Source organism: Arachis hypogaea, chromosome 15 (assembly GCF_003086295.3).
Source record: "Arachis hypogaea cultivar Tifrunner chromosome 15, arahy.Tifrunner.gnm2.J5K5, whole genome shotgun sequence".
Taxonomy (NCBI): domain Eukaryota; kingdom Viridiplantae; phylum Streptophyta; class Magnoliopsida; order Fabales; family Fabaceae; genus Arachis; species Arachis hypogaea.
The window spans coordinates 2,891,170-2,918,478 of NC_092050.1; the positions used below are offsets into that span (position 1 = coordinate 2,891,170).

Below are 27,309 nucleotides of genomic sequence, written 5' to 3' on the forward strand. Positions count from 1 at the left end.
ATTAAGGATGTGTCTTATACAATTTTATAAAGTTTATATTTATACAACTATTACAATAATAATGACATAATATATATAATACATACATGGTTAGATTTCTATAGCTAGCTAGCATATATAAATTATTTTTTATATATTAATAAAAAGTATTTTTAATTAATGCTTTTGTGAAATTCATTTATATAGGCATTCAAACACATAAATAAAAATATATCATTTAAAATTTTATCTATAAGATACTAAATAACTGAATATTATAATGTATTAATTAATTACCATTATTTACCCTTTTAATTTATTGTCTCCTTTTTATTTTTATTTCTTGAAGCTAGCTAAGCAATATGATTGGATATTATTATCCAATCCCACAAAGGGGTATTATATAAACTCCAAGGGTTTGACACAACAATACATGAAATAACTAAAAGTTTGATACTTTATTAGAAACACATAAAATGGAGGAAAACAAGAATATTATTAGTAGCAAAAACAATAGTAGCTTTAGATTGGGTTTGGGATCAAAAGATCATAGTGTGATTGAGCTTGGTAGCATTGACACACAAAGGCTCCTTCTAGAAGGTGGTGGTGGAGAGATGAGAGAAAAACAAAAGCCTCTCAAAAACACACTCAACCAAAGGCAAATGAAAACTCTCATTGCCTTATGTGACACCATCTTGCCTTCTATCAATCACAATAATCTTCATGCCTTCTCTGATCAATCTCTTGCTAACTTCTACAAAACTTCAGCTTCCATGGCTGGAACACCTCAACATGTATGCCTATTTATCTTTTTCAACTTTATTATTCTTGTTTTGATTTCCCATTTTTATATTTAATTTGTTTCTAAACCCTAATTTGAATGATGGAGAGCCTTTTTAAAATGTATTTTTAACTTTTTTTATGCATGTAAACCTTTTAGAAATTTATTCAAAAAGTTTAAATTAAAAAGCGGAAAGACATATTTAAATAATTATATATCTAACATTACCGTCGCTAAAAGTTTCATAAAATAGTAGCTCGAAGAAGAAATATTTTAAAGAATGAGTTATAAAAATATTGAAAATTTAAAATAACTCAAAGATTTGTTTAATTGTGAGTTTATTATTAATTATATGGATTCATATATGTGCAGGTTGGGGGAGTGATAAGTGAGAGACTGAAGCATCCATTAACAAGGTTATTGAAGATAGGGTTATGGATATTGTCTACATGGATTGGAACATTAATATTATGTGGGATGCCATGTCTCTCAAACAAGTTTCCTTTTATTCAAAGCTTCCCTGACCTTCCTCTTCATAAACGCCAAAAGATTCTTCAATCTTGGTCTCTTAGTTATTTTCACCATCTTAGGATGTTGTTCAGAACCATCAAGCTTCTTACTCTACATGTCTTCTTTACTCAGGTAAACTAAATTTAATTAATTTAATATTTAATACAATTTTGAATAAGCCTAAGGAATAGATTTTTAATTAGTAATAATCAACATTAATTAATAATTTTTTCTTTATTGTAAATTAACTAGATTTTGAACTTTATTTTTTAGATATTTAGGATTTAAAATTTAACATAAAAAAATAATTTTAATAACTTGCTACTGTTTATTTAGCATGTCTTTAATTATTGATGATGCACAACTATATATTTTGTAAGCATGCAAAAATTTAATGATGATAATTATATATGTATATAAAAGACCAATAATTTTGTATATGTGTATGATATGATAGGAGAAAATCCATGTGTATCACTTTATCTATATATCAGCATCTCAATTTAATTCGTATGAAGATTTGTCACTGTTATGCAAGGTGTGTGTATAATACAAACAAGTTACATATAGATGGCACCTGCTTTAGTTTTGTCACTTTTCTAGTTTAATAATTTCCTTGATATTTTGTGTATACGTGGTGACGATTTAATTAACTTAAAAGAGTTTATCATTAACATACAATATTTGTGTATGTTGACATAAAAAAAAAAGTGAAGAATATTATTAACTATGTGATATGATTGTAGTTGGCAAGGGTTGGTGAATAATGCATGGTGATGTGTTAGTTGTTAGGTGTTTCTTTCTATCCATTTTCCTTTCCTATGTATGAGAGTTTGGTGCTACATCAAATTAAAGCATAGAGTATATTTATTTACAACATGCATCAAATTGGACGTGACATACACTTACATTATATATTTTTCACCTAATCACTACTTCAAATACTAGAAACACTACTACACCAACCTTTTCTTCTTCGGTTCTTTTTTTTTTTTTAACAAAGCAAAACAATATTTCACCTTTAATTGGTCCGAAATAGAGTTTTTACATTCTTATGCATAAAAATCGAAAAAAAAATTTAATATAAAAATAGAGATGATGTTTTGTTTGAATATTATTGAATTTGAAGTGTATTATAGTATTGTAAAAATTATTCAATACGTCCCCACGTATTGGTTAGGATGTTATCATGTGGGCAACACTAACACACCCCCCACATGGGTAACACACACTCGACTCTCCGCCTATAAAATTCACTTACATGTAATTATACCAAATAATTTCATTTTTAACAAAAATACCAATATTTTTTTCATATAAAAAAAATTACATTCCAAAACATTATAGATTGAAAATATTTCGCTTTGAATTGGTACATTCTCATAGATCCTGTATTCAAAGCCAAGGTAGGTCTACTTGCCAGAGTAAATTAATGAGGAGTTCATGTTCGTACACATTGAAATATCTGTGTTACTGATACCTAAAGAATCCTAGCACAAAAATTGGTAAGAGTAGATGTATGATTTTTTTGCTTGTAAAATCTAAGTTATAGTAGATAAACATTTATTGCCTTCTGTAGTACATCACAAGAATATTTATTACACAATAATAAGGAAAAAAATATATGATTCTTAGAAATCACATATATTAATTAAATTCTTTGTTTGGTCTATTTTTAAGACATATAATCATATGCTATATTATTTTTCAATCAGATTTTTATTTTTATTCCTTTTGTCGAAGCATTTATTATTTAATTTATTGCTCTCTTTTAAGAAAATCGTTGGCAGATTTTAAAAATTTAATAACCATATTAGATATCTATAAAAAATCAATTATCAAATTAATTATTTATATATTTATACACAATACATAGTGATTATTTTTTATATCCAAATAATATTTTTGAAAATTCAGTTCTTTTGAAAAAGAAGATTACAAATCTATTGCTAGCTAAATCAAACATATATTATAACTTATATAATAAGCAAAACCATATTAATCAATTTTGGTAGATTTAATTATGATTATGTACATGCTATAGAGTACACTGAAATCATAGCACTGTCTAAATGTATAAATTGAAACATAAATATTTGATACAATGATACAGCTCAAGATGACATGGCAATTGTAAACGGTATTTAAGGCCAGTTGTTGTAGGGTCATTTTATTAGGGATATATAGGTAGAAGTGTAACATGGCAAATAATATAGGCTACATACATAGCTAGCAGCATCTTTGAAAGTAAGTCAAATCATAACTTATAAAATAATTATTATTAAATTAATTATTTATATAAAATACATATTAAAATATAAAATATATATTAAAAATAAATTAAATAATACATATATCAAATATATTATGATTAATTAATATATAATTAATATTTTATGAAAAAAAGTTTCAAGTGTAACAAAGATATCGATAATGTTCTAATTATTTTAATCGTTAATCTGAATTATAAAAAATATATAATATATATTAATTAAAATCAATACAAAATTAGTGTTCTAGATACACTTGAAATTTTTTCTATTTTATGTACATGTAACATTTTTGTTTTTCATTTCAATAGGTCCCATGCCCTTAAATGCCCACATGATTTAGTACCATCCTTATTTATTTGTTATGTACCACTCTAATCTGAATGAATGGTTTTAGGGAGGCAAAAGAAAAAAATGTAAAATGTCTTGTTAAAAATTAAAATAAAAAGAATGTTGATGACATAGATAGAAATTCTTGAAAGATGAGCTTGAATGTCATAAAATTTGAAGTTAATTTTATTCAACTCAATCTATCTAGAATCTTAGCTTATATAGGTTGGGACAAGATGACCACCAAGCATGTATTTTTTCTATTTTGCCATAAGTTAAAAGGACTACTGGCAAATACTCCAGAAGATAGAAAAGGACTAGTGTCGCTTTCACAATAAATAACGTTTATAACTGGATACAGTTGATGGTTGAGCTTTTATGTGGTTGTACCTTATTTTGCTTACTTTGCTAAACTTCATAGTACAATCATATATGCATGTGTTCTATAAATAAAAGAATTGTGCAAGTAGCATTACCTGAAGTTAACATTTCCTTTTCACTTTAATGTGATGAGGTTTTTTAATTTTCACATCTTGGGTCAAGCAGTTTAATTTGAATACACAAGATATTAACTGAAATTGTTAAATCCGCTTTTTTTTTAAATATTACATATATGTATAAAAAGAAAAATTATAAAAAAAAATTTAGTTAATTAATATTAGTCAAAAGTTTTTATTTAAATTTTTTTATTCTTTATAAAGAATTTAATATTTAGAATTTATAATTTAACGTTTAAAATTATGAATTTATATTAGGATCTAGAATTTAATATATATATATATATATATATATATATATATATATATTTAAAACATTGGTTGATATTGGCCATGAAGAATTAACTCTCTAGCATTAAAATGTGATGTCCCATTAACTCATACCTTATTTAGCTTTTTTTAGAAATAGAAAAAGATTGTGTGTAATTTAGTGTAATGGTTAATTAGTATGTTTTTTTAACATGGATTTTAATTTAATTTTGTTATTTTAAATAACAATTCGGATCCTCAATTTGAGAAATAATAAAATTTGTAGAGAAATTCGAGTGTCAGATTTTATAGTGCACAAATCAAAAAGTCTGATTTGTATTAAAATAATTTTTTTCATTATAAAATAAATCAAAGAGTCCAATTTGCACATTAAAAAAAATTAATGCTAAAATATAAATCTAATGGTCAAGTTTGTATGTTTAAAAGTTTTAAAATAATAAAAAATAAATCTAACTCTCAGATTTACATATTTAAAAAAATTAAAAATTATAAATCTAACCCTTAAATTTATCTTCTTCACATAAAAAAAAATTTACCAAGTTTTAACATTGGTGGAAAACAACACTGAAATGGCAATACCAAAATTAAAAAGTGACCTTGACCCTATTTACATATATGTCAAGTAGTACAACTTTTTTTTTTTTTTGGCCTCATGTCAACTAACACAACTTGTCTCCCTTTTTTTCCTTAACTCTTTATTTTGTTTTTTCGTCATTGAATTGGGCTATGTGGTATGGGTTGACAAGTTTTCATACTTTGCTAATCTCTCACAAACATAAAAAGCGCAATAGACCATAAGCTTGGCCCAAAATTTTGCAGATTGTATTCTAGGTCTATATTGTAGTTCAAAGGCTAATTTCTGATTGTTATTTTTTTGTTGGGCTTAAAGCCTCTTTGTTAACCCAAAAAAAATATATTGTAATTCGTAGTGCATTACATCCAAAAACAAAATCTAGCTCATTATGCAACAGAAAATATAACCAAAATAAATAGAGATAATTCACCAACAATACCCAAAAAAAAAAAAAGAGAGAGAGATAAGCAATAAAATCAAATGAACCATGGCTCATTATCCCAAAGTAACGTTCTTCTGTTCCGCGACGGATTAGTCCTTAACCTGTCGGGTTGGAGGATATCGTTTGGCTAAACAAAAAAAGATATATTCTTTTGTTGCATGAAAAATCATGTGCTAATTGCTAAGTTAATAATGCAGCAATTAACCAAAATTAATACATTAGTTTTAAATGAATATATGATGATTTTCCTCGTTGCTTGAGAACCTTGAAAAAATGATCATGGTATGTGATGCTTGATTTCAGGTAGATGAATCAGAAGACAATTCATCATGGAAGGCAATTGGGTATTGTGGACCTGATCCAGAATTCAAATCACAGTTGAAAGACCATTTCTTGCAAGGAAAATCAAGAGGAAGAGAAGAAGAAAATGATGATGATGATGTTGAAAATGCCATAGGACCACTTTACAAAGGATTAGTCCATCTCAACAACCCAAGAGACATCACTGTAGATGCTCTAAGAAGACATGGATTCGGGGTTTCGATGATCCGTCGGAAGCCTAAAGTTGCTCCTAAATTGTGTTCCCCTTCATTGGTTATCCAATGTGATGCAGTGGTGGTTGGTTCTGGCTCTGGTGGTGGTGTTGTAGCTGGTGTTCTTGCAAAAGCTGGTTACAAGGTTTTGGTGTTGGAAAAAGGAGGATATTCTGCTAGGAACAATCTTACCCTTCTTGAAGGTCCAACCATGGATCAAATGTACCTCAATGGTGGTATGGTTGCAACTGATGATATGAGTGTGCTCATACTTTCAGGTTCTACTGTTGGTGGAGGCTCTGCAATTAATTGGTAAGTATCTATCATACACAAATATCAAATGTGTATCTGTATTGAATATTACTACCTTAAATTCCTTAAATGTGTGACCAAGTTGTATTTATCATATTATATTAGGTCAGCATGCATCAAGACCCCTGATCATGTGTGCAAGGAGTGGAGTGATGAGCATCATTTGGAGTTGTTTGAGAGTGATCTGTATAAAGAAGCAATGGAGGTTGTTTGTGAAAGCATGGGAGTTCAATCAGATATTGAAGATGAAGGATTCAACAATGCTGTATTGAGAAAAGGGTGTCAAGAAATGGGGTATCCTGTGAGCAACATTCCTAGGAATTCGCCATCGGATCACTACTGCGGTTGGTGTTGCTTGGGTTGCAAGGATGGGAAGAAGAAAGGGACCTCAGAAACATGGCTTGTGGACTTGGTTAAATCAGGCAACGGAGCGATTCTTCCAGGTTGCGAGGCGATAAAAGTCTTGCACAAGAAAAAGAGAGGAAAAGATAGAAAAATTGCAAGTGGGGTGGCGTTTGAATTCGAATACAGAGGAGCTAAGGACATATGTGTGGTGGAGTCTAAGGTGACAATTGTAGCATGTGGAGCACTTAGTACTCCAGAGTTACTAAAAAGAAGTGGCTTGAAGAATGATAACATAGGGAAAAATTTGCATCTTCACCCGGTGACAATGGCTTGGGGATACTTCCCGGATAAACCCAGTTCTGAGGTGTGGCCTGAGGCAGAGAAGAGAAGCTTTGAAGGAGGGATAATGACAGCCATGTCGCCGGTTGTTGCAGAGTTTGAGAAATCTGGATATGGAGCCGTGATCCAAACACCTTCACTGCATCCTGGTATGTTCTCAATTGTCATGCCATGGGTTTCCGGGACTGATATTAAAGATCGAATGCGAAAGTTTTCAAGAACTGCTCATATCTTTGCACTAGCAAGGGATAAAGGATCAGGGACAGTGGATTCCCCAGCCCGAATAAGTTATCATATGGAAGATTTAGATGAACATAATTTACAAATGGGAGTTGAAAAGATACTAAGGATTCTGGCAGCAGCAGGAGCTGAAGAAATTGGAACACATCACGTCAATGGAAGAAAATTGAATGTAAAGCAATCTAGCTACCATGATTTTGATAAATTTGTTAAGGAGGAGAGTTCAAGGCCGTTAACTGGACTTACGACGCCATTGTGCTCTGCGCATCAGATGGGAAGTTGTCGGATGGGTTCAAATCCAAAGGAATCGGCAGTGAATCAAACAGGGGAGACATGGGAAATGGAAGGGCTTTATGTGGCAGATTCAAGTGTGTTCCCTACAGCATTGGGTGTGAATCCAATGATCACTGTTCAGGCTATAGCTTATTGCACAGCACAATCTGTTCTTGAAGTTCTTAGAAGGAAAAGGCGTTGATGAATTATATATTAAAAAAAAAAAACTTTTCTCTGCTTCTGTATCTCCAGTGATCTAGAATGAAAATCTTTGTTCAAATAACACAAGTTGAGAAAAAGAAAATTGTAATAACTTTTAAGAGAGTTGTTCAATCATTCTGAGTGTGTAGTGTATTAATGTTTGTTTCGTCATAACATCTTTTAGTTAAAACTTGAGGCTTTAATAGTCAGCTTAAGTTAGTAAAAAGTAGATTTAGACAACCTTCATGTCCTTACATAACACTGAATATTTTTTCTAATCTTATATATTTCAATGGCACATATATGCAGTGAGGGAAACTTGACATCTATATCAAATTGAAATTTAAGATGATAGTGATATACTTTTGGACCAGGTTTAGTAAAAATTTGAGAAGACCATAGCAGATTATCTTTGAAGCTCAAACAATACATTTTCAGTATCAATGAACAAGGCAGCCACATGAGTTTAGAATTCAGATCAGATTAATAACATAATTAATAAAAATTTCACCATTTTTTTCTGCTCATATTCAAATAAAAAAGAAGCAATATATATAGCATTGACAAGCTACTATTAGCATAAATCTTTTATTATAGTATGAATTATATCCACTGCTAAGGATATGTACAACACCTCAAGAAATAAACATTTGAGACTGAAAAAATGAACAGCTTTTCCTTTTAGAAAAGAAAGAGAATGGGAAAAGAGAAAACTATGTCTCAATGGAATAGTTTCTCAATTCTCCAGCTACTGATTGCTATGTATTATAGAAGGTAGTTAGTTGAAAGTAGATATCACATACCAGTTCATGAACCCCCAAAAAAAATAAAACATGAACCTGGTGGTGATTTTGCAAGACTGACATCAAGTAACCAAATGTCGAAGATTAAAAAATTATGTTAACATCACACACATAAAAAGTTTGGGCCACTTGTCACTAGAAACGATGAAAGTTTGGGCCACGTCCTCTCCTACCATAACCATAACCTCTTCCCCAATTATTTGAGCCTCTGAAATTCATACCGCGACCACCACCATAGCCAAAATTAGGCCTGTGTTGGAAATTGCCAAACGTCTACAAATAGCAAAGGTCAGAAATACATCAATATCCCATGCAGTTTAAAGGATACTTTCATGGCTAAAAAATTTCAGTTTCTGATGTCTTTACAGACCTCGGTATCCAGTTTTATTCTCTCAGATAAACGGTGTTGTCCATTCCTTCCACTACTCGCAGAGTTGCAGGAAATTGTGTCAAAAAAGTCATCTTTCTTGTATGCAGACTACAATGAGAAAATAAGAATAAAAAGTCTGCAATCAAACTTCAAGCATAACTTGATTTACATTACATAACTCAGATGCTTTGACACTTAAGTTTTTGTTATTAAATAAGATTAGCAAATTATGTAACTGGAAAAATTACAGACTTACCTTGGGACTTGGTGTCTTCCCTTGACTGTCTTTGTCGCCTGAACTGATAGAAGAAGCATTGTCATCCACTCCTTCTATGTTCATAGTTGCCTTTCCAAGAGAACCCCATACTTCATCTTTATTGAATTTTTCATTCATGGCCTCAAAATCAAACTCTTCATTGAACTGGGAAGCTATTGAGTGAGGCTGCAAAAAATCAACAAAAAAACTCAGTCTTTGAATATTAACCCATTTACAGTTGTAATATGCTTTAATGATTTTATGGTACCCTTATTTTATAAGGATAGCTATACCGATTATATAATCAATCCATGATATTTGATCACAAGTTTTATAAATTTTTAACAGCAAAATAATAATAATAGAAAACTCTAATACTATGCATCATATCTGTAAGGAGAAGAATACAAGTTTTCTAACCTTTGGCACTAAAGTTGGTAATGGCAGTAGTGGTGCTTGAGACACTATAGAAGGCATCAATACAGAGGAATTAGAAGATGTTGGAATCAAAGAACCCATATCTTTCTGATTAGGGGTCAAATTCTGTGTTAAAGGAGATACATTTTCTCTGGGATGTGCAAATTGATCTGGAGTTAACAAAGATGGAGGTATTGGCAAGGGGCCTGAACTGTAACCTACAAATGAAGAAGGATGATGAAAGGCATGTCCAAGATAAATTGACCTTGGGTCAGGGCAAATTTTTTCAGATATTTGGTTATCAATAGAATTTATTTCTTGGAGAGGTGAAGAAAATGAAGGTATGTTTGATCCATCAAAAGTCATGGGCGTAGGATATGGCATGGGTGCCTTAGTAGGTAAGAGGGAATTAACATCAAGTGAATCAGAAATTTGTAAAGGGTTAGGAGATGGAGAGCGAGTTTGATTTACAAGAGAAGTATTAGTAGAAGATACAGGAAGACCATAGTCTGATAAAGGTGTCCATCCCACTTTGTTAGGAACCTCAGTTTCCGGAGTTTGCATCCAACTTTGGTAAGGTAAAGGTGATGCTACCATTGACGGCAATTGAAGAAGACCGGGATGTAGCAGAGAATTAGAGTTATTGCTTGATATTCCACTGTGTCCGTTCAAATACATTGATGTGGAAAAGGATGGATGACCAGCAATTTGAGTAGCAGCAGACTGATCTGAAGGGTTTAGCTGAGTTGCAGACTGAGATGACAGCAACCCAATAGGGATAGCTTTACTAAACATATCAACACTATCCTGCCTTTGAATAGATTCTGTCGAATTTCTCCCACCAAATGAGGCTGCTGTAGAGTTTAGCTGTGACTGTAAATAGAAAAAATATTAGAACAAATCCAAATGCATTGACAAGTCAAAATATGGAAATTGTTATTTATTTTTTAATTATTGTCATGAAACAGTATTACTTGTATAATAGCTGGATCATTATGTATCTGCTCTTCTGATTTGGCAGATGTTGGGGGAGACTTGATCTGCAAATTCTGAAATGGTAAAATTCATAAGGACATGCACAACTTAGATAACCATACTTGACATGCATACACCACAAGTTCTTGTGACCAAATAGCTCATTCACTACTATTGGTTGAGATTCATATATACATGTATATATATACCCACGCTAGAATTAGGTTCACTAGAGGCGAAATGACTAAAAAATTTCAAAGAACTTTCATATGATTGTTTCATTAAGTACGATCCATTTAGTCTTATTCTAGGTTATTCTACACTTCCATTTTATCTCTTTGCTATCCCTTAGCTCTTGAAGCTCCATTCATTTAGAAGCTAAGCTTTATCTGTTAGGGTGGAATTTATGGGTTTGGAAAAACAAAGAAGAAAGGTTTGACCAAACCTACAGTCATCTGACTTTGTTGATAAAATTTCTCCAAAAAGCTTTTAGCCACATCAACCACACCTCCAACACAACACAATTAAAGTTTTATTTTTCTAAGAAAAAAAAGAATCAAAAGAAAAAATGTATGCTAAGTGAGCAATCTATTCAAAGTTAAGCAACTCAAGATTGATACTTCACATTATCAAACCAAAAATATCCATATGTTTATTTGTCCATGCTAGTACTAAAACACATATCAATTAAATAATATTTCAATTACCTTAATGTCATTTCCTCGAAAAAGAATGTATTCATAAACCTTCTCACTTGGAGGAATTTGTGGACCATCTTTTCTTCTCCCCTCTGTTCCATAGGATCTAACTATAATCTCATAACACAGAAGTTTCCATTTTAGATAGAATCGCTAGCAATGAAAAGCTATAAGTGTACAACTTTCAAGGACATGGGTCAAGGAATAAGTTTGCCACATAGTGTCACCTTAAGGTTACAAACCAAATCAGTTGAAAATCTAGTATCAAATTACTAATTCGAATAAGACTTTAATTAAGTGCATAATAAACAATTAATTACTTCCCGCCAACAAGAACGATTTTACAATTGCTTGTTTAAATTAATGCATATTTAATTGAAACATGGTTTAAAAGTTTGCAATTTATTTCCAATGCAGAATCCTTATCCTTATATACTTGTATAACAACAAACAAGAGTTACTCCGTTTCAAACTGCATGATTGATCCATGTCATGTTTCATTCTCCTCCATCACTTGCTTTTAGCATTTGAGTCATACAATCAATAAAAATATATGCAAGTAATTTCTGAATCCAAACACTGTAATTCCTCACTTAACGACATTAATCGAAGATAGCATTGCAAAGTTCTTATCCATTGATGCATTCTCAAATTTCATCTTAACCGCTAATCAATATTTCTTCGATTCAACAGACATTTTATCAAACATTCCTCATCCAAAATTTTGCGTTTGCGGTGGTGAATGAATGTACCGTTCTTCAAGCCGATGGTGGAATCATGAACGTTGAGGAAATAGAGAATGCCCTCGTAACGAATCTCGCTCTTGGAAAGCAAGCTTATGAAGCTTCCTATGTACGAATCACCGGGACTATTCGACGGAGGTCCTTTCACGGCAGATTCAGTCGCCATAGTGCGGCGGTGTCAAAGATCGAATAATCGGAGGATCAAATGAGAAATTAAAAACGGTTATGTTTGGGAGATTAGGGTTATGGCGTAGATCGCCATGTGAATTTATGATATGCTTTGAGAAACGAAAACTAAACATAAAATAGAGGGAAAGTAGTATATGAGATTGTGAGAAGGATAAAATAACTATATAACTAACTAAGTAACCAATAAAAATCGAGATTTTCATTTCATGCTTGCACAACAAGGCATTATTATTAGAATTTTTTGTCTTCTTCCCTTCTTCTTTTAAACATAAATAGAAATAGGGTTGGAAAGCGGGTTGACCCGTCCCAACTCGTTATGTCCCACTAGGCCCGCATCATAAATAGGACGGGTCAATAGATTAAAAATGCAAGTTCATTTTCGCTTTATGGAATAATTAAATTATAATAAATATTTTTTACTATTTTTTTTAATTTTTAACTTCAATAAAATTGTTCAAAATAATATTTGTTAATAGAATTATCTTTATTTTAAAAAATAAGTCACATAATTTGAGCATATATACGAAATTATAAAATAAAATAAATAAAGTTATTAGCTGAAAAAAATGAAAACAAAAAATGAAAAAAAGTGTTTGAAAATGATATAATTATTAATTTTATAATAGTAATCACTCTTTTATTTAACAAAAAAATAAAAATAAAAATTTTTGTCCCGGCGGGCCGGCCCGTCCCGCCTTGCCAAAAATTCGCAATTTTGGCGGTGCGAGTTTGGTAATTTTTTTTTTAATTTGACGGTTTCAGATTGTATCCCGACCTGCCTTTTTTAGCGGCTTCGATCCGTTTTGCCACTCTTAGAAAATAGTAGCGGTTATTTATTTGTATATCAAAATCAACTATTAAATCAGTTTAAAATACATGTATAATTTAGTATATTTTTAATATATATTTTATATTTTAAAATATACTATAAATAATAACTGATTTTAGTGTATACTTAATATAATTATTGATAAATCAACAAATATATAAAATGTGTTTTATTATAATATTTTGTTAGAAAAAAATGGCTGTTTTACAAAAACTTATTAAATATATGATTAATTACAATATTTCACATTTCAATATATATTTATTTTTATATCGAATTGATTTTTGGTGTATACAACATTTTTCTATATCCCTATATATAGAGGGTCTGTTTTCAATTAAAAAATTATATAAATTTTTAAATAAGAAAAAAAATTGAGACTTACAATTTTTTCTTTCTTTTCATTTGCTGAATTTGAAACAAATGACCCGCACAATAATTCACTTGTTAAACTATATTATAAAGATTTCATTAATTAATCTATTTTTTTGGTAGAGTATTAATTAATCTGTTCAATAAATTGAAGTTAAATCCTAAGATCTTGTAATTAGTTTGAGTTGATTTAGTCGTTAGTTTATTAGTTTATTTAAATAAATATTAGTTAACGATAAATTTTTAAATAGATTTTAGATTTGTAACGAATTAGTCTTTTAACTAATGTGATGAGATTCGTAGAAAAAAAAAATCCTATATTTTGATTTCTTAATTTTTTTAGGGGGGGAGGGAGTTTCAGGATTTTTAAATTTTTGTCAATTGGGACGGGGAAGGGGATAGATCATAGATGTGATCCTTTTTCTTTTTGGGTGTGGAACTTCTCTTTTTGGAAAGGTAGAAAAGGCTTAAAATCCAGAAAAAAAAAAAACTCATTCTGAGAACCCATTTATTGCTGCTAGGCCAATCAACCTTAGTTGTACACTAATTCGAATAACAAATATTTAGTTCTGGGAAGTGGGAATTCCTAAATTTGATCTTGGCCCGTGTACTTTGGATTTAGACATTTTTGGGTTTTTTTCCTCAAACACATTTAAAAAAAAGAAAAGTATGGAAAGCTAATGAAATATTTGTACAATGCGTATAATAGAGGTTTAGGGAGTATTAGAGATATAATCATTAGTGTTACTTTTTTCATCAACGAATATCTGGGATAAGTGGTATCATGACATAGTATTAGAACTTTAAATCCGAAATGTCAAGAGTTTGATCCTTGGTAAACTCCAAAATCAGTAATTTTATGATATGAGATGTTTATTATCCCTAGTATTCGGATAATTATTCTGAATATTATGAGTGATGTTCATCTTGTAACTCATATAGCCCATTATACACATTATTCATCTTGTAACTCATATAACCCATTGTCCCTAACAGGACTTAAAAAAAAAAAAACCCAGCATATGATCCCAACTTTTCAAGCACCTAGAAATGTCCAAAAACAAAAGAAAGTAATAAGGTTCCCGAATTTCGTAAGTGATCCTTTTATCTTTAGTGAGTTAATACTCAAAATAGCTCCTGAAATTTGACCCTGATTTAATTTAGCCCTCACGGTTTTAATTGACTCTAATTGTACTCTGAAATTTTGACCCACGCCTTAATTTGACCCTTCCGTCGTTTTCCGTCATCGGAGAGCTGACCTGGCAAATTTGGTTGACACCTGGCACTATCAAAACGACGTCGTTTAACTCTTGGTGCCCAAATTGTTTAGAAACGACGTCGTTTGACATGAAAAAGGGGTTAATACCAACACCCAAACGTTAACCCCTTGAAAATGAAACCCCCTCCTTTTTCCTCCTCCTCCATTCATATACGTACCCTCAGAGAAAAATCATGGGTGTCGCTGTAACTAAAGTTTGAAGCTTTTCTTACTTGTTTCACCTTCATTATAGAGACTAATTGCTTGGGAATCACCCATCCCTTCAAAAACAGGTTAGTAACAAAATCGTTACTCTCAACATACGATGTTCTGTTTTTTACAAAATATTGCATGAGACTTGTTCTTCATTTTTTTCGCTCTATTTCATCAGTGAAACTTTGGGGGACTTTGGTTGATTACGGTTGTTGATGATGGTAGAGTTATTGTATTCGTTGCTCTCAACAACGATGCTCTGTTTTTTGCAAAATGTTGCATGAATCTTATTCTTCATTTTTTTCGCTCTATTTCATCAGTGAAACTTTGGGAGACTTTGGTTGATTACGGTTGTTGACGATGGTAGAGTTCTTGTATGCTAGGGTTTAATTTTTTTGTATGTATGTGGCTGTGATCAACTGAATTCTATATTTTTTTGTAACGCAATCATTGATTCTTCATATTCCATTTTAAAATGATAATCTTACTCCTTCATATTCCATTTTAATTGAGAATTGATTCTATTATTTGTTGCAAAATATTAGCTTTTAATTTGATATTCTAGCTGCGCAATTCTAGTTAGTTTGTTTATTTATTCTTTTTAATTAATTTTTCATTGGAAAACTATATAATTTAATGGTAGACTCATGCTGTATGTCATTCAATATATTCTTGTTACCTTTTGATCATTTTAAATCTAATAGATACAATAATCTATACGGTGAAATTGATGAGATGTGGTATAAAACAACCAAATAATTTTTGCATATCTTTGAGAAATTGCATTGATCTATGAAATACATGTGAGATTTGGTGAGGTGACTGAAAATGCTTCATTAACATTACATCTTGCTGTTGATAATGCACAAGCTTCAGATATTATATTTACCCAACCCACTTACTCACAGTCACAAAATCAATAACAGGTAGTGATTGATTTTTAATATTTGATAAATTGTTGACCAGTTTGTAACTATTTATCATACATGGTTAAATATTTTTTGGATCCAATTGATTGATGTTTTTTGGTTAAATGGTTTCTAATATTTCTAATTTTTTCAGCCTAACAATCTCTTTTAAACTAACATTTTTAGTTGGATCATTTACAATTGACCTCACCTTTGATGCATACCTAAATTATCATTAAAACATAAAGCAATTTTGTTAGGCAATTTTTTTTTAATATATGATAAAAAGGATAAAAAAAAGTAGTTGATATACATAAGAGAGTTATGAGTTTCATCGAAGTTATACTGTGTATTATCAGTTCGGTTTGATTTGGTTTTGAACTAAAAACCAACCGAACCAATATGTTTGATTTTTACAAATACATAATCGTTCGATTTACTGTTTTTACAACAATTGAATTGAATCGAATTAACAATCGTTTGGTTTGGTCGGTTTTTTTTATTTTTAATTCGTAATGAGCAGAATAAGAATCACAATCACTAGAGATTTAAAATAGTCCATAAACTGAGATAAAACAAAGGTACATCACATTCAAATTTAATATATTTTCAATTCATTCTAATAACTAAACATAAAACAAACACACAAATAAGCATAAAACAAACGCACTTAAAAATGGCTAACAAATACAATCTTAAAACTAAACAAACCAACAAACACACTTAGCAATTAAATAACAACTAAACCAGCTCATGGTTAATTTAAATCCACATTAGATTCATCTACAGTTGGTGCAATTTCTACAAAACAAAATAAAGAAATCAATATAAATTATAAATTATAAATCAATGCGCATAAATTATGTAAGAAACTTCAATTTTTTTTTTGCATACCTAATTCAAGTTTCTCAACCTCCTCAATAAGTTTCTCAAAATCAGTTGTCATTGGAGAAGCAAATGAACAACAATATAGATAAAAATAACAAATAAACAATAATATAACCGACACCAACAACCAAAAATATACTAACTAGCAACAATAAGAATTACAATAAATTGAACAATAAATTAGATAAAAAAAACTAGCAACAACAACCAAGAAGTACTAACGAGCAACAACAATAAGAATCACAACAAAATTTATTGAACAATTTTTTTTGTCTTAAGTTATTGCAGTTTTAAATGCTCTCAAACAAACTGATGAAATAGCATTCAAAATAAAATACAAGAGGGCAGATGCATAGCCAAAAGAACCATAAATCAAGAACTATGTAGCTAAAGATGTTACACGCAGATAAAAAGGGAGTGAATTAAATTGATTTGAATAATGAATTGTTAAAGAAACTTTACACCTTTTAAAAATGCCAAAATATAGATTCTATGTTTCTGACACACTAATAGACATCTTATACATAGCCAGAAAGATTTAACACTATATATGTTAATATATAGTGTTGTGCCTTGTCAAAAGAACAGTTCATTTTAAATGACCAACCCATTATGTGAGAACACCAAAACAGATTTTATAATATTGATTTGCTAGTTTTGTATAGAGATCTAGACAAGATGCAAAAAATGCAAAAAATACGAAAAATGTTAGTACTTATTTTCAATGAAGAGGATAAAGCATAAGATTTATAAAAAAAAAAAAGAGATAATACAGCTACGAAGAACAAAAGGATGAGAAATCCTACTTACAAAAAGAAAGACAATATAAAAATGAAGAAAACATAACCGAAGATAACCACCTAAAACATGAAATTTGCAAGACTAGACATTTGTAGATAAAAACAAACTTGCTCAAAATAACCTTAAAGAATAGGTTAACATTCACAGCAGCTATGTTTAAAGAACCTTGAAGAATAATACTACCTTGTCTCTTTATGTATTTTATTTTTAATATACAAGAATATATAAGAGTACACAACAGTATATAAAAGTACACAAAAATATACAAAAATAAATCGTATTTTATTTTTGAAAAATAATTATTTTTTAATTTTTGAAAAATAGTTATATCGAATTGACTTTTGGTGTATACAACATTTTTCTATATTTATATACTAGGGTATTCAAAAAATCATATAAATTTTTAGATAAAAAAAATTGAGACTGTTACAATTTTTTCTTTCTTTTCATTTGTTGAATTTGAAACAAATGACCCGCACAATGATTCACTTGTTAGACTATATTATAAAGATTTCATTAATTAATCTATTTTTTTAATAAAGTATTAATTAATTTATTTAATAAATAGAAGTTAAATTTTACGATCTTATAATTAGTTTAGATTGATTTATTGGTTAGTTTATTAGTACGGTTAAGTAAATATTAATTAATAATAAATCTTTAAATAGAGTTTAGATTTATCATAAATTAATCCTTAGCACGTTTTGTTTCTTAATTTTTTATTTTCTGGGGTCAAGAATTTTAAATCTTTGTCAATTGGGATGGGGAAGTGGAAGGGGAAGGGGATAGACCATAGATGTGATCCTTTTTCTTTTTGGGTGTTGGAACTTTTTTTTTTGGATGGGGTTGGATTAGAAAAGCAAACCAAACCAAGACCCAAGCCCAGAATAACAAAACATAACTCCTAATTCTAGCTCCCGAACTACTCGATTAAATTCCTTTCCCTCGGGCCGTTGGCCCCGATGTTCACCGAAAAAAAAAAAAATTCCTTTCCCTCCCCTGAAACTCATTACCATAAGGAATCACTAATGACGCTAAATTATGTGACCAAATCAATTGGGCGTCGAACTTGATGTGGCTCCTAAATGCTGTGCTTTTTTTTTTTCCGAAAGGTAGAAAATGCTTAAAATCCAGAAAAAATATACTCATTCTGAGAACCCATTTATTTTTGCTAGCCCAATCAACCTTAGTTGTACACTAATTCGAATCACAAATATTTAGTTCTGGGAATTCCTAAATTTGGTCTTGGCCTGTGTACTTTGGATTTAGACATTTTTGGGTTTGGTTCTTCAAAGAAAGTTAAAAAAACATTTAAACCATCATCTGATCCCAACATTTCAAGCACCTAGAAATGTCCAAAAACAAAACAGTGAAAAAGGTTCCCGAATTTCGTAAGTGGTCCTTTTATATTTAGTTTTGTACTTCGTAAACTTCAGAAAACTTTCTTCTCATAACTTGCGAAACACGTGCTCTTTTTTCTTGCTTTCTCACCTAGTAATTTTGTTTTTTATTGAGACAGAGAATAAATGGATCCTTTTTTTTTTATTAAAATTAGGAATGAGACTGCTAAACTTTTTTAAAATTAAGAATAAAATTCAAACTCACAATTTTTAAGTAAATATAAAAAATTGTACTATTTACGTTATAATTGATCGGTTAAATAATAATAATAATAATAATAATAATAATAATAATAATAATAATAATAATAATAATAAAATTGATTTGTCCACACGAGAAACATATGGAGCTTCTTTGCAAATTGCAATCCACAACAAAACAAATTCAGTGATTCCATCCTTAATTTCCTCTTAACAATGCATACAAAAGTTTAGGTAACTTGACTATGCCACAAGCACAAATACATATTATGTAGATACGGGAGTAGATATTTTCAATTTTTTTATTATTTAATATTTTTTATATATTTTTTTAAATTCTATTTAAAAAATATAAAATGAGAAATCACATTTTATTAAATAATTAAAAAATTAAAAAGATATATTTCCTGTAAATACAGCATTTGGATTTAGAAAATATTTGAAAATAATTATTTATTAAGTATTATCAAATGGTAATTTACAGTAAAAATAAAAAAAATAATTTAAGGCACTTTATTTCTCTTCAAATTACGTATATCCAACATCTATCACAAATTCACAACCAAGAACCCATACTGTGTCCCATTTTTTTCATTTTAACCATCTTAGACATTTTGCTTAATATTGTGTCGCGTGTTATCTATTAAGTAAAGAATACTTTATTGTTAATTAAATACATTTTAACTAAAAAATTATATAAAATCGAACAATTAAAAATAATTTTAATATACACTTCAAACATACTATTAGACAAATAATTCAATAAAAAATACTACAAATATACTAAAAATTTGCCATCAAAATAATTATTATATATTTATGTATATATTAAAAATAAATTTGTTGATAATTATATATAATTTAATTTATTTTTAATATATATTATATTTCAATATGTATTTAGTAACTAATTTTAATGTATACTCAATATATTTATTCAATATACATTTCATTCGTATTTATCTTTGGTTGATTTTGAGAGATGTATGATAAAGACGACAATAACGACTCTTTCTCTCTCAAGTGGAGCTTCTGTTGGCTTAAAAAAAAATTAAAAATAATATTTAACGAAATTATCTTTTTTAAACAATTTCTAATTTATTTTTTTTAATTATTATTTATTTTCTTTTAAGTCACAAAAAAAAAATACATTCCATTAATTTGATCATTGATTTTTTATACACTTAGCAGGATTAATTTAGTAATATATCATAGAAACTACTATTTCTCTGCTTAATCATTAATCATTATTTTTTAATTTTTTTTTTCATATCCCACAAAGAAACAAACCTTTGGCTCGTCTCTCCCTGCTCCTTCTTCCTTTCAAGTTGCAGCACCACAGCACTGACCCCAGCGTCTTCACTTTCTCACTCCTCACTCTCTATCTCTCTCTCTTCAGATCTCAGCAATTCCATTCTATGCTCAAATGGAGCAGCTGAAAACAATCGGTCGCGAGCTGGCAATGGGTTCGCAAGGCGGATTCGGCCAATCAAAGGAGTTCCTGGATCTGGTAAAATCCATCGGAGAAGCCCGATCCAAGGCCGAAGAAGACCGCATCGTCCTCCGCGAGATCGAAACCCTAAAACGCCGCCTCCTCGAGCCCGATATCCCAAAACGCAAGATGAAGGAGTACATCATACGCCTCCTCTACGTCGAGATGCTTGGCCACGACGCCTCCTTTGGTTACATCCACGCCGTTAAGATGACTCACGACGACGCCTTACCTCTCAAACGCACCGGTTACCTCGCCGTCACGCTTTTCCTCTCCGACGACCACGACCTCATCATCCTCATCGTCAACACAATCCAGAAGGATCTGCGTTCCGATAACTACCTTGTTGTTTGTGCAGCGCTTAACGCCGTCTGCAAGTTGATTAACGACGAGACGATTCCTGCTGTGTTGCCTCAGGTTGTGGAGCTCTTGGGCCACTCTAAGGAGGCCGTTAGGAAGAAGGCCGTTATGGCGTTGCACCGCTTTTACCAGAAGTCACCCGGGGCGGTTTCGCACTTGGTTTCCAATTTTAGGAAGAGGCTGTGCGATAATGATCCTGGTGTCATGGGTGCCTCCCTTTGCCCGCTCTTTGATCTTGTAACCATTGATGCCAAATCTTATAAGGATCTTGTGAGTAGCTTTGTCAGTATCTTGAAGCAGGTTGCTGAAAGGAGGCTTCCTAAGAGCTATGATTATCATCAGATGCCCGCGCCGTTCATTCAGGTGGGATTTCGGTTTTATTTGGGGTTAGAGGGATGTGGCATTGGTTACTTAGTTTAGATTAGGTGTAATTTGAAGATCTTTCAGATTATTAAGCTTAGATTAGGTGCTATTGTGTGTGTGCCGAGTGCGGTTATTATGCTTGTCAGCTTGTGCTTGGGTTAAGTGCAAATTTGACTTGAAAGTATGCATGTTAGATGTTATCATTTATCATTTCATCTTGAGTGACTGAGTGGGAATGTTATCATGCTTATAGTAATTTTGAGTGTGCATGCGATTATGCTTAGATTAGGTGTAACTCTGATTGTGCATAATATTTTTCCCATGCATTTATCGTGCTTATGCTTAATGTTATTGATTGCTTAGGTTAGGTGTTATTGGTGTGGTTGACTGGTTGTGCAGGTTAAGTTGCTAAAGATATTGGCACTGTTGGGGAGTGGGGATAAGCAAGCTAGTGAGAGCATGTATACTGTTCTTGGTGATATTATCAGGAAGAGCGATTCATCGACTAATATTGGGAATGCCGTTCTGTATGAGTGCATTTGTTGTGTGGCTTCCATACACCCCAATCCCAAGTTGTTAGAATCCGCTGCAGATGTTATTGCAAAGTTCTTGAAGGTTTGTAATTGTTTTTTGGTTAAATTTGTTTTTGCATTTTGTGTTATGCTGTACTGGTTAGATTTTGGATGTTCTGTGTTACCTGAGTGTTGCTGTTGTGTGGGCAGAGTGACAGTCATAATCTCAAGTACATGGGCATTGATGCCCTTGGTCGGTTGATAAAGTTGAGTCCGCAGATAGCAGAACAACACCAACTAGCTGTGATTGACTGCTTAGAGGTGAGGATATTCCTAATAAATTCCTAAAGATGTAATGTGACTCTGTTTTTATTATTCAATAAGATGTTGAAATAATTTAGCTCTGGTCTCTCAGAGTCTCAGATCATAATCTGTTTGTATGTCTACAATTCTTAATGTGCAGTCTGGGGCAGGAGCTGAGATGTATAAACAGTAGGCATTCGAATTTCGAAATCATAATATGTAGTTGTTGAACCTGTTTGGATGATTGCCTGTTTGCTTTGAACTTGCAACATTAAGCAAACAATGAAGTAAATTATGTATTGTCTGAAGAATCTTGAAAATAAATGATGTCAGTATAGTATTGGACCAGGTTTTGACATCATTGGTGGTGTATGTGAAGGATTTGCCCACAAATTCTGGATAGAGAATTAGTAATTGATTTCAGTTCCTCTTTGAAATAATTTAAAGTGATAGCATAATTGCACCATTAACCTTGAGCATATTCCTTAAACAAAACCACATCCACTGTTTTTCACATTTTCATGTCTATGGCCAGTGCACAATTTCTCATGTTCATGCTCAATTTGGAGTTTGGATTACAATTTGATGTGTATTACAGGACCCTGATGATACTCTGAAGCGAAAGACTTTTGAATTGCTATATAAAATGACCAAGTCCTCCAATGTCGAAGTGATCGTTGACCGCATGGTTGACTACATGATCAGCATAAGTGATGACCATTATAAAACCTATATAGCATCTCGTTGTGTGGAACTTGCTGAGCAATTTGCTCCAAGTAATCATTGGTTTATACAGGTATATCAAAACGTTGCTTTCATATTATTGATTATGCAACTTTTTTTGTTTAAAATGTAAACTTTAACAATAATTCTATGATAGTCGATAACATGTGGTATCTTGATTTTGTAGACCATGAATAAAGTTTTTGAGCATGCCGGAGATCTTGTGAACATTAAGGTGGCACATAATCTAATGAGGTTGATTGCTGAAGGGTTTGGAGAGGATGATGATGCTACAGATAGCCAGTTGAGATCATCTGCTGTATGTTTATTGTTGTAGTTGCACAGTTAATTCAGTAAGTCCATCACGAAATTGTGGGATGTGCATATTACTGAATGAAATCTGTTTTGTGTAGGTTGAATCATATTTGCGCATTATTGGAGAGCCAAAGCTTCCATCCATGTTTCTTCAGGTACTTCCTCTCCCACTTATGTTGAGTTTTCCCTTTTTTGTAGCCTGCCAACCTGTTTGTTGAATGATGTTAATCCCTGATTGCAGGTCATCTGTTGGGTTCTGGGTGAGTACGGCACAGCTGATGGAAAACATTCTGCTTCATATATCAGTGGAAAGTTATGTGACATTGCAGAAGCATATTCAAATGATGAAACTGTTAAGGTATTTACTAAAATTCAGCTTTTTGCTAATAAGGCAGGAAAATTCAAAGTATTTTTTACTCGGTTTTGATACTGGATCTGGATGACTAGTTTCTTTCCATTTTATGGTTTATTTATTTATTGACATCAATATCATTCTTGCATGCTATCAATTTGAAATTAGGAATAACAGGGGAAATTATAGTGAAGCATCCTGTTTTATCAGGAAATTAATAAATAAATAAAAGCATCCTATTTTCTGTTGTGAAATTAGTCAAATTATATTACCTTCATTAGTATTTTCTCCTTTCTTTGCCCTACTTACTGTCTTGAATCATATCTCGATGTGCTCTATTCCAACTATGATCATCAAGAATCCCGTACTATAGTTTACTTCTGTAAGAGCTTAAATGCTTGTTTGTAACTTAGGGTTAGTACTTTATATTAATGAGTAGGATGTCAGTATAATTAGTTAGAACTACATGCACAGACAGGCATTATGTTTTGTGCATTTTGATTGTATGAGTTGGTGAGAATACAACAATTTTCCCTTGGATATGCTCACCTATATGGACAATCATTTTATTAAATATATGCTAGCTGTTTCATTGTTAATTTGTTATGTTGAGTTCATGGATAAGATGGGATGTTTTAGCACTGTTCACAGCTGTTTGGCATCTATTATGACTGGCCCTTCACATGTTTACATGTCATGGAACTCCAGGATTAATTTATTTGATGATGATGTTTTCTGCATAAAATTTGGTATATCATACAACTTCCTTTATCTTGTTCCTTCTATTGGATCCATCTTATGCTTTTCTCTAATATACATCAGTGTATTAAAACTGCTTGCAGACGTTTGAATTGGGACTAATTTATTGCTTTTGTGAAGGCATATGCAATTTCAGCATTAATGAAAATTTATGCTTTTGAAGTAGCAGCTGGGAGGAAAGTGGATATGCTACCTGAGGTATGTGTGGAAAGACTCGAAAAGTTATGATGTATACTTGATTTTTCTTTGAATTACCTGGAATTTTTCTCTTCATCTATGTATATTTATGAATTTGTGAGCATGTTCGCTTTGATGAATTATATAGTCCACAAGATAATCAAGCTCAAACTATTGACTCTGACTAAAGATACTTGTTTTTCACTATACTATAATTGACAGATTTCTTTCAAAATGTCTTCAAAATCCTGTTTGTGACTAGTACAGGTTGATGCTGAAATTTTGCTAATACATGATGGCAAGCTTAACGTTCTCCTGTCTACTTGCAGTGTCAATCTTTTATTGAAGAATTATTAGCATCTCACTCAACAGATTTGCAGCAACGTGCTTATGAATTGCAAGCCGTTGTTGGTTTGGATGCACAAGCTGTTCAAGCAATATTGCCACGAGACACAAGATGTGAAGAAATTGAGGTTATTTCTTATTATATAATCTTCTATATCAGTTTAAGATAATATTTTGTGTGTTTTCATCTACAATGAGCACTGGAAAACTTGGCTATAATGAGTCTAGGATTATGTAAAAGCCACATGATGAACATGTGCTTAATTGAAAAACTCGCCCATATCTTGGAGCATATATGACATATGAGCCAAGCTTGTTTTATTGCAAATGGATTGACATAACTGAATGTATCAGCCAGCTGGTTATAGGAATATACAAAACCAGTTCTGTTTTTGCCTAAGGAAACCTTTGCTATATAAAATGGAAACAAATCTCTAATATTGATCCATTATAAAAACTATGTTGGAAGCATATGCAACACAGCCTGGTCGTCACAAAGTGGTTTTATCACCTTGATATATTGAGATCACATAACAATTTGCATTCCTTATTGTACACATAATCATGAGAGGGTGAGCTTTGATGCACTGTTAAGGCTGCTACTTAATGATTTAGAAGTCACATGCTCAGATCTTGGAAACAGCCTCTCCTCCGACGAGGGGAAATGTGGCATACATCTACCTTCCCCAAATATCATTAGGTGGGAGCCTCTTGCACTGAGCCACCTTTTGTTGTACAGTGTACACATGCTCATCTTTTTGTAAATTGTAACATTGATGTGCTTGAGAGCTATGCATGCTTTTTTTTTTTGGTACTCCTAGATTATTGACACACTGAATCTTATATGCAGGTTGATAAGGACCTTTCTTTCCTCAATGGTTATGTAGATCAAGCAATAGAAAAGGGTGCTCAGCCTTACATTGCTGAGGATGAGCGTAATGGGATGGGTAATGTGAGCAACCTCAGAAGCCAAGACCAACATGAATCGATACAGCATGGTCTGAGATTTGAGGCATATGAACTTCCAAAGCCTCCAATGCAATCAAAAGTTGATCCAGTTTCATCAACAGATGTTGTTCCAGTACCTGAGGCATTATCTTATAGGGAGACCCATCCCATATCATCAGTGGGATCGACATCAGAGGCTGGGTCATCAGAGCTTAAGCTACGTCTTGATGGTGTTCAGAAGAAGTGGGGTAGGCCAACTTATTCAACTCCAACATCATCTACCACGAATTCTCCTTCCGAAAAACCTGCAAATGGTGCTAGCCATGTGGATAGTGCAACAGCTTCCTATTCAAAGTCACGTGATAGTCAGAATACAAAAAAGACAGAGATTGATCCAGAAAAGCAGAAGCTTGCTGCTTCATTGTTTGGTGGATCATCACAACCTGAGAGAAGATCATCCACTGGTCATAAGGCTTCAAGATCTAGTGGTGGTGCTGCAGATGGATCTCGCGGATCTAAAGCTGTGGAGAAAACGATTCAACAACCACCGCCTCCAGATTTGCTCGACTTCAGTGATGAACCAACTGTTACTAGTGCCCTTCCTTCCGTTGATCCCTTCAAGCAATTGGAAGGACTTCTTGACTCAAGCATGAGTTCTACAACAAACCATAATGCAGGTACTGCCACTATTGCACCTGATATTATGTCACTCTATGGAGACAGTACTGCAAGTCAGGATAGTTTAGATATTTTTCATGGGTTGTCGACTGAACCTACTGGGGCTACTAGTGGAGAAACAACTGTGACAACTTTGCCGCAATCTGTGAAGGGTCCAAACGCTAAAGATGCCTTGGAGAAGGATGCATTAGTGAGGCAGATGGGGGTGAACCCTACTAGTCAAAATCCCAACTTGTTCAGGGACTTGCTTGGCTAATCTGATTACAGAGCTAATTCTAATTGTGAATCATTATGCTTGAGGATAGTTTATGTCCTAAAATGATGGCAGAACCAGGTAAAGACTTTGTACCCAGAAGACTAGCATTTGTGGTAATCAAATGCAGGAGGATCGACTTGCCGCATCCTGGTTTTGGGCCACTGAGAACTTGGAGGAAGGGTAATGTTGTGCACGATCATTTCATTGTTCTTCACCACAAAGTTGGGGGTCATCTTTGTTTTGAAAAATCTGTACTTTGTTAAGAAATATTTTTGTGCATTTTTCTATGTCCATATAATGGATTTCCAACAATGAGAAGCTTGATACTGCGGTCAATAATATCAGTTTGATGTGTATGAATGGCACTTGAAAGTGATACGAGGATAGGTTCGTGTATTCCTTTTTTTTTTTTTCCTTTTTTAAACCCCCATGTACCCATCACCCCATTTTTATCCCTTTTTTTTTCGCCTTACAAGTGTTTCTTTCTGTCTTCCTTTCTTCCCCCCTCC

General features: G+C 32.0%; 3 protein-coding genes across 3 annotated transcripts; 2 read left to right on the top strand and 1 right to left on the bottom strand.

Moving 5' to 3' along the window:
* The first annotated feature begins 212 nt into the window (after nt 1-212).
* Nucleotides 213-8,031, top strand: LOC112747580 (long-chain-alcohol oxidase FAO4A-like). The gene is made up of 4 exons (XM_025795667.2): nt 213-773; nt 1,133-1,402; nt 5,957-6,498; nt 6,604-8,031. The coding sequence occupies exons 1-4, from the start codon at nt 456-458 to the stop codon at nt 7,895-7,897; spliced, it is 2,424 nt and encodes an 807-aa protein (XP_025651452.1). The 5' UTR covers nt 213-455; the 3' UTR covers nt 7,898-8,031.
* Nucleotides 8,032-8,449: 418 nt separating this feature from the next.
* LOC112747581 (protein decapping 5-like) lies at nt 8,450-12,550 on the bottom strand. The gene is made up of 7 exons (XM_025795669.3): nt 12,168-12,550; nt 11,425-11,525; nt 10,717-10,791; nt 9,746-10,615; nt 9,326-9,511; nt 9,070-9,177; nt 8,450-8,972 (listed from the first exon to the last, which is right to left on the bottom strand). Exons 1-7 carry the CDS (start codon nt 12,322-12,324, stop codon nt 8,835-8,837), a joined length of 1,635 nt encoding a protein of 544 aa, XP_025651454.1. The 5' UTR covers nt 12,325-12,550; the 3' UTR covers nt 8,450-8,834.
* Nucleotides 12,551-20,446: 7,896 nt separating this feature from the next.
* LOC112747582 (AP-4 complex subunit epsilon-like) lies at nt 20,447-27,156 on the top strand. Its single transcript, XM_025795670.2, has 10 exons — nt 20,447-21,432; nt 21,832-22,047; nt 22,155-22,265; nt 22,846-23,043; nt 23,158-23,289; nt 23,384-23,440; nt 23,527-23,643; nt 24,517-24,594; nt 24,903-25,046; nt 25,769-27,156. Exons 1-10 carry the CDS (start codon nt 20,644-20,646, stop codon nt 26,798-26,800), a joined length of 2,874 nt encoding a protein of 957 aa, XP_025651455.1. The 5' UTR covers nt 20,447-20,643; the 3' UTR covers nt 26,801-27,156.
* The last annotated feature ends 153 nt before the right edge of the window (nt 27,157-27,309 follow it).

What these genes read in the sequence shown, in the direction of transcription:
- LOC112747581 (XM_025795669.3), bottom strand. Translation starts at nt 12,324, where the DNA reads ATGGCGACTGAATCTGCCGTGAAAGGACCTCCGTCGAATAGTCCCGGT. An exon ending in GGAAGACACCAAGTCCCAAG is followed by an intron (nt 9,178 to 9,325) that starts GTAAGTCTGTAA and finishes TTCTCATTGTAG; the next exon opens with TCTGCATACAAGAAAGATGA. An exon ending in GAATAAAACTGGATACCGAG is followed by an intron (nt 8,973 to 9,069) that starts GTCTGTAAAGAC and finishes TGCTATTTGTAG; the next exon opens with ACGTTTGGCAATTTCCAACA.
- LOC112747580 (XM_025795667.2), top strand. Translation starts at nt 456, where the DNA reads ATGGAGGAAAACAAGAATATTATTAGTAGCAAAAACAATAGTAGCTTT. An exon ending in TGGCTGGAACACCTCAACAT is followed by an intron (nt 774 to 1,132) that starts GTATGCCTATTT and finishes ATATATGTGCAG; the next exon opens with GTTGGGGGAGTGATAAGTGA. An exon ending in GGAGGCTCTGCAATTAATTG is followed by an intron (nt 6,499 to 6,603) that starts GTAAGTATCTAT and finishes ATATTATATTAG; the next exon opens with GTCAGCATGCATCAAGACCC.
- LOC112747582 (XM_025795670.2), top strand. Translation starts at nt 20,644, where the DNA reads ATGGAGCAGCTGAAAACAATCGGTCGCGAGCTGGCAATGGGTTCGCAA. An exon ending in CTGTGATTGACTGCTTAGAG is followed by an intron (nt 22,266 to 22,845) that starts GTGAGGATATTC and finishes TGTGTATTACAG; the next exon opens with GACCCTGATGATACTCTGAA. An exon ending in TTCCATCCATGTTTCTTCAG is followed by an intron (nt 23,441 to 23,526) that starts GTACTTCCTCTC and finishes CCCTGATTGCAG; the next exon opens with GTCATCTGTTGGGTTCTGGG.